The following is a 6,730-nucleotide window of genomic DNA, read 5'->3' on the forward strand; positions in this document are numbered from 1 at the left end:
CATAATTCTTAACAACTTAATTGGGTGAGGCAAATATCATATTCATACACAAACATATTAGAAGTCTGTACCAAAGCCTCACACTAACATCTCTCTCATTCATTGGTAGAAAACAATTCTATTATCACATTAGCCAACATCTCAACAACGCAATGGGCTCGCAATTAAATCATCTAAATTGCATCCCAACAAGATGATTATATCCAACAATCTTGGGAACCAACATTCTCATGCTTATCTCTAGCACATTCATGAGAAAAAAGATCCAAACTCCAATGGATTCTTCTTAATACAACCAATCAATTTCTCAGAGAAATTCTTTATCAGAAAGATGGTTCCTTTTGGACCATTGTCATTAGCAAGGGTGCAAAATTAAATGTCTACAACTACGTGTTCTATTATCATTTTCTTTTATTCATAAGAAATTCTTTTAAGTGTAAGAGAAATATTAAACAGTCCTAAAAGCCTGAATTATGAAACATCAGATTATTGTTGTTAAAGTTTGTATATTTCACACTCAATAACATTATGTTTTGTTTCCCACTATTGAATTTGTACCATTTAGCAAATACATGAGTACTACAAAATGATGTAAAATGTATATATGTTTCTTCGCTCTCATATTCCACTGCCATAGGAGAAGGTAAATTTAATATTTATTGTCTCTTTTTCGTTCATCATTTTTCCTTGTCTCTCTTCTTGCCATAGTCGAAGGTTACTCTTGAAAAGTAAGACAAACGAACAGAAGCTTGAGGTCAAAATTGGTCGTATTCCTTTGTGGCCAGACGGTACGTCGCGGAGGAGAGAGCGGACATGGACTCATACGTCGCTGTTGAAGTACTCATCTCCACTAATTTTACGGATATTTAGACAAGTATGTATATCATTCGGTTAACGTTTTGCGATGAAGGAATTGGCTCTCCACCTCATGAATCTCTTGGTGGGGCTTGCATAAATTCTTAGCATGCATTTCTCATCTTTATTGTCTCTCTCCATTCTCTGCATCTAAAACTACTATTATCTGATCTCATAAACTATTTTTCCTTTATTTTCTTTTAAGTCTTTTTCACAACTTAGATTTCATAATAATTTGAATTTATTTTAGTTATCTAACTTCACACATAGTGTATACCTTCCATTGTGATATTTAACGAAGAATTTTATATGGTTTAATTAAGCTTGAAACCCTTTGAAATTCAGATGTTTTGTTTTGGTATGATACTTTAAAAAACTTTCAAATTATTTAAGAAAATTTATATAAATTTTAATTTTTCTATTATGTTTAATCAAGTCTATGTATTTTATTTTCAGTCAAATAGGTTTTTATAACAAACGGTTGATTAATTGTTATTAGTTAAAATATCATTTATCATTTGAATGTCATATGTCCTTGACTAAGATAGTAAAAATATCACATGATCACGTCATGATGTCACATCAATATATATATTATAATTAATTATGATATGTTAACATGTTACGTCCATACCACATGATATAAAATGAAAAATTACATTTTGATAAACAGCAGTTAGTCAATCATTAATTATTAGAGTTTATTTAACTTAAAATAAAAATACATGAACTTGATTGAATTCAATAAAAAATAAAAAAACTTATTTGAATTTTCCATTGAATAGTTTAGGATCTTTTTATGTATCATGCCTTTTGTAATTTTTATTTTTTGATAATCACAATTGTTATATATAAATAAAAGTACAACCATTAAATTTGTTATCTAAGAAAATTAAAATTCTTCATTGTTTATTTATTTATTTTTAATTAAAACACGAGGATTCTGTTCTCTGTAAGACCTACTTGCAAAGTTGGTGGCATGGATGGAATCAAAATGTTGTTGAAATGTTCAACTTAATACTAGACTAGGAGCGTAAGATGGCTATCAACGTTCCAGCCGGATACCCTTAATTAATCCGACAAAGCATTAATAAATACTAACACCTAATATACTACCTTTGATGCATATTAATTGCTTTCAAGTTGACTTTGGAAGTCTTTTGAGTCTCCGATTTACTTATCTAAAACTTTGTCTTCTTCCTTGGGCGCAGATTTATAGAAGGCATGATATCTTTAGAGCCGTAAGAACTTTGAATCATAGCTTAGCTGTGCAAAAATATGGCAAACAAATTTATTTTGTTTACAGTTTCAACAATGTTTCTCCTGCTAATGGGCAGCCCTGGCCAGGGTCGATCTATCAGAAACAACTCGAACCTTGCCATGGTCTCTGATGGAATCCAAAATGTTTGGCAGCCAACATACATTCAACTCAAAAGCTTAATATCGTCGGAATCATGCGAACAGACGTATGGATTTTTGCCATGCACCACCACAGTCCTTGGAAATGTTTTCCTCATACTTGTTTACGGTTACCTTATGTTCCGAGCAGCCAAGTTGTTGTGTGACGGTTGTGAAATATTGCTGGAAATTCTTGGTCCTGGCATCATTGGTGGTCTCTTCTTGCCTGTGCTGAGCTCTCTTCCTGATGCTATAATCATACTAGGTAAAAAAATATTTACTTTTCTCTTCTAGATTTTTCATGATCGTTGTCGACTTACCAGAAAAAATTACCTTTGATCTTCTTTCACTGTGCATAAAGTTTTAGCATTAGCTTAAAAACCATAAAATCTTATTAAATTTTGCTGGGGTTTTAGGTCTATGGCAGAGCCAAGAAAAAGCTTGCTCCTTTGGGGGCAAGTAATGACATATTTACATTCTTGGAAGCATCAAACAGTGCTAAATTATTCCTTGTCAGTTAGTAGTTAAATTCAAAACCATGCACCAGGAAAATCCCGAGGTGTGCTTTCATCTTTAAGTTTTACCCACTCTTTTGGACTATCATAGGCTAATCACAGATCTATTAAGTTGAGTATGCTCCATCCAGCAACTACAATCATGCTTAGAGTCGATTGATATATACTCTGTAAAGATTTATTTGAAGCCGCTGATGTAGTACTCTATGATGTTTGAATTTGTAGCATCTGGACTTTCTGGGAGCCAAGAAACTGCACAAAGTCAGGTCTCTGTTGGCATAGGGTTGCTAGCTGGATCAACCGTCATGCTTCTGACAGTACTATGGGGCTCCTGTCTTATACTCGGAAAGTGTGATCTTGAGAGCGCTCTGTCCAAAGATCTAGTAGACACCAAAGGATTTAGCTTAACTGGTATACAATTATATTCACTAACCAAGGCTGTCCATTGTGAATTTGCTCTGTTTTATTGGTGCAAGTCCAATTAAGTTCTGTACAACATTGTCTTTGTTGACGATCGGAGATGCTTGCAGGATCTGGAGTGAGCACTGACGTCTGGACAAGCTATGCTGCAAGGATAATGGCCATATCAATTATCCCATTCATAATTGTGCAACTACCAGCTGTTTTATACACAACTTCTCAAAGTCGAATTGCAATTCTGATTGCACTCGTTGTTTCTATTTCTTTATTGCTATCTTACAGTCTTTATCAGGTACATAAACCTGGATTCATTATGGATTCTTGATACCTTGTTTACTGGCTTTCAGTGTTTGGTTTTTCTGCTGTAACCATGACCGTCTAATAACCTAGCCCTGTTTGCAATCTTGCTTTCGTTGCAGGTATTTCAGCCATGGATTCAGAAGAGAAGAATCGCCTTTGCAAAGCATAAGCATGTAATAGCAGGAATTTTGAAACATTTAAGCGTACGTGCACTTGGAAGACTTCTTACAGATGGTGGCGAACCTAATACATCTGTTATAGAGAAGTTGGTCATCTTCACTTTTCCCTTCCATTTATCCGATTGTTGTGGATCACTTTTATGAACATGCTCATAAGCACAATGCATTTTGCACCTATGGAGAGCACGATAATTGAGAAGTACATGTAAATTATTCATAAGAACAAATGCTAGTCACAGTTTTCATTAAAATGTTTAAAATCCGGCATAAAGCTTTATCAAGTCTGGAAGCTGCACTTGATATTTGTAGAGAATGCTGTTCCTTGCTTTCTTCAATTTACAAAATCAGGTTACTTGATTAAACATACAGTCTATGTAGGATAAGAAAAGAGAATTGCAGGCTCCGCAGGCCACAGCATCCCTTCTCTTTACGGGATAAAGCAAACTTTATGTTTGCCTATTTATAAGATTAAGAGGACTGACACATTTGATATCTCAAAATCCACTTCGCGATCTTTGCTGATTTAAGTACTAAATGAACTCAGTCAAACCCTTCCTATGCCTTTGACAAAACATTGGTAATCACTGCACTCTGGCCTCTTCATTGATATAATGTAATGACAGGCTGTTCATGATGATTGACGAGAATGGGGACGGACTCCTATCACCGGCAGAGTTAAGAGCCCTGGTACTGGGAATTCAATTTGAAGAGATAGATATGGATATTGAAGATGCTGTTGACAAAGTACTGAAAGAATTTGATACATCTTGTGACTCATTTATTGACATAGATGAGTTTGTCAAAGGAATCTCAAAATGGCTAAATGAGGTTAGGCGTACCGCTGAGGGGCAGGCAACATCAATACATTTGCATCATTTTCATGAGGCAAGTATGTTTCTAATTGCTTCTATGTATGATCCCTTCATTATTGGCTATATTTTATGGGGTGACATCTTTAAACGCATATGCAGCAAACCAGGAAAGAACATCATCTGTTGGGGGGTCAGAGTGGTCATTTTGGGAAGACCGTGAAAAATCCAGTGTGGAATGCCTTCAAAGCGGTGATGACGTTGCTTCTCGGAACGATTGTAGCGGCTGTGTTTGCAGATCCTCTGGTGGATGCTGTTTCCAGCTTCTCCACTGCCTCCAGCATTCCTTCTTTCTTTGTTTCTTTCGTTATTTTGCCCATTGCTAGCACCAGCGAGGCCGTTTCTGCACTAAATTTCACCGGACGGAAGCAGTTAACAACAGCATCTTTGACGTATTCTCAGATTTATGGGTCTGTGACCATGAGTAATATCCTTTCCCTTTCTGTATTCTTGGGACTTGTTTACTTTCGTGACCTGACCTGGGACTTTGCTGCTGAAGTACTGGTTATTCTAATTGTCTGCATTGTAATGGGAGCTATTGCCAGTTTCCGCACCACCTTCCCTCTCTGGATGTCATTGGTAGCATTCGCACTTTATCCATTCTCTCTGTTACTGGTCTACGTTCTCGACTATATCTTCGGATGGTCTTAATTGAAACTCATCTTATTCGTGCTAACAAGAAGTAAATAATGGAGGCACCAATCTACGGTGGCTTGCTGTCACTACAGTTGATCACAATATTTGAGGCTGTACCTGTAAACTATGGACATTTTGTGTTTGGCTAATTCCTGTTTTCCATGAAAATGTTCATTGCATCAGCAATGAATGTGTTATGTTCTGGGTTTTCATATGGCAGGATGTGGATGGACTCTAGAAAGCATTGGAGTTTTTGTAATATTAGGCTTCTACGAGTGGGATTTATCTTTTATTATTGTTTATTATTTAGGATTTGGCTATCTTTGCTTAGTTTACAGTTATAATTTCTTAGGTTATAGTTATCTATTAGGAGTAGCATGCTATGTTAGCTATCTCGGTATGTAGAGCATACAAGTTCTTTCGTTTAATAAAATATGTTAGGCTGAGTTTTGTTGGAGAGATTAGTCATATTAGATTGAAAGTTAAGAATGAGGGAATACTTTTTCAGGTCGTACAAAACAAATAATTTTTGAAAAATATTTGGAGGGAGACTAAAAAAGGTGTCAAAAGGTAATAACTTTGATAAATAATATGACCTTTTATGAATAGTAGCGACCTTTGATTAATAGTTATAAATTTATCCATAAATAGACATTGAAAGTTAAAATTAATTAATTCAAGAAAAAGAAATTGCTCTTTCTGTCTTTCTCTCAATCAATCTTCTTTCTCTCTGTAATCCTGAAGAGAAAATTTCAATTTACTTGTTTGTAGTTTTTTGGGTGCTTTTATTAAATCCAAGAGGTATATTGCCATTCATCCCAACAGCAACATGATAATTACTATAAGAACGGTCTAGGATTATAATTTGTATGCATCAAGACACATAAAATTCTTCAAAAAAATTTTCTTTAAATCACATAAAAATAGCAATCTTAAGATAATTAATTTGAAGATGAAATCTTAGTCAGGAAATACATTGAAATTGATGGATCAAAGTGTTGTAAAACTGTTTCAATTTGATGAGAACACTAAGAGGATCGACTCTGACTTTGTGAAATTAGATTGGTTTGATGTTGATAAAAAAAATCGAAAAATAATTTTTTCACTAGATCACCATATAAGCTTTCTTTCCTTTCTCGAATTGGTTTGCATGGATTGTTTGAGTTCTTAATTATTGCATATTTGAATAGAGTTATGCGATTACAACTGTTTATCTATTAGCATAAGATAATTGATAGTACACTTGTACTTGATCATTTTCCTAAAATTGAAAAAGTTGTTCATCATCTCAAACTTTATAAAGAGAATGCGCATATTAATCTATTATATATTCTTGAAAATTTATAAATTGCCAACATCATGAATTCAATTCAAGAGAACCTTAAAACATAAAAGGAAGATTTGTCTTGGAGCTTGCGAGACATTTTTGAATTAAAGGGCAGTGATTTGTCTCTTGGACCTTGTGATTTAAACTCCAAGGCGATAAAGTGTAAAGACTTTTATCTTTTAATTAGGGTTAATCTATAATAAATATTCAAAAATTAATTTTGCTTAAGGA

The 6,730-nt window shown here is 34.4% G+C and overlaps 1 protein-coding gene across 2 annotated transcripts; it reads left to right on the forward strand.

Moving 5' to 3' along the window:
* Positions 1–1,989: 1,989 nt before the first annotated feature.
* On the forward strand, positions 1,990–5,462 carry LOC18612970 (sodium/calcium exchanger NCL-like). 2 transcript variants are annotated; one of them, XM_007049968.3, is made up of 6 exons: positions 1,990–2,518; positions 2,994–3,179; positions 3,299–3,480; positions 3,608–3,753; positions 4,291–4,556; positions 4,639–5,092. In XM_007049968.3, the coding sequence occupies exons 1-6, from the start codon at positions 2,134–2,136 to the stop codon at positions 4,860–4,862; spliced, it is 1,389 nt and encodes a 462-aa protein (XP_007050030.3). In that variant the 5' UTR covers positions 1,990–2,133; the 3' UTR covers positions 4,863–5,092. The 2 variants fall into 2 exon arrangements, with proteins under 2 accessions (XP_007050030.3, XP_017969741.2); XM_018114252.2 differs by having other exon boundaries at positions 1,995–2,518; positions 4,291–4,552; positions 4,639–5,462.
* The last annotated feature ends 1,268 nt before the right edge of the window (positions 5,463–6,730 follow it).

Source organism: Theobroma cacao, chromosome 1 (assembly GCF_053813885.1).
Source record: "Theobroma cacao isolate CCN51 chromosome 1, ASM5381388v1, whole genome shotgun sequence".
NCBI classification, from domain to species: Eukaryota; Viridiplantae; Streptophyta; class Magnoliopsida; order Malvales; family Malvaceae; genus Theobroma; species Theobroma cacao.

Bases quoted from the DNA above. Each gene is read 5' to 3' on its own strand.
- LOC18612970 (XM_018114252.2), top strand. From the start codon at position 2,134: ATGGCAAACAAATTTATTTTGTTTACAGTTTCAACAATGTTTCTCCTG. The intron at 2,519-2,993 runs GTAAAAAAATAT...TTGAATTTGTAG, and splicing joins TGATGCTATAATCATACTAG to CATCTGGACTTTCTGGGAGC. The intron at 4,553-4,638 runs GCAAGTATGTTT...ACGCATATGCAG, and splicing joins ATTTGCATCATTTTCATGAG to CAAACCAGGAAAGAACATCA.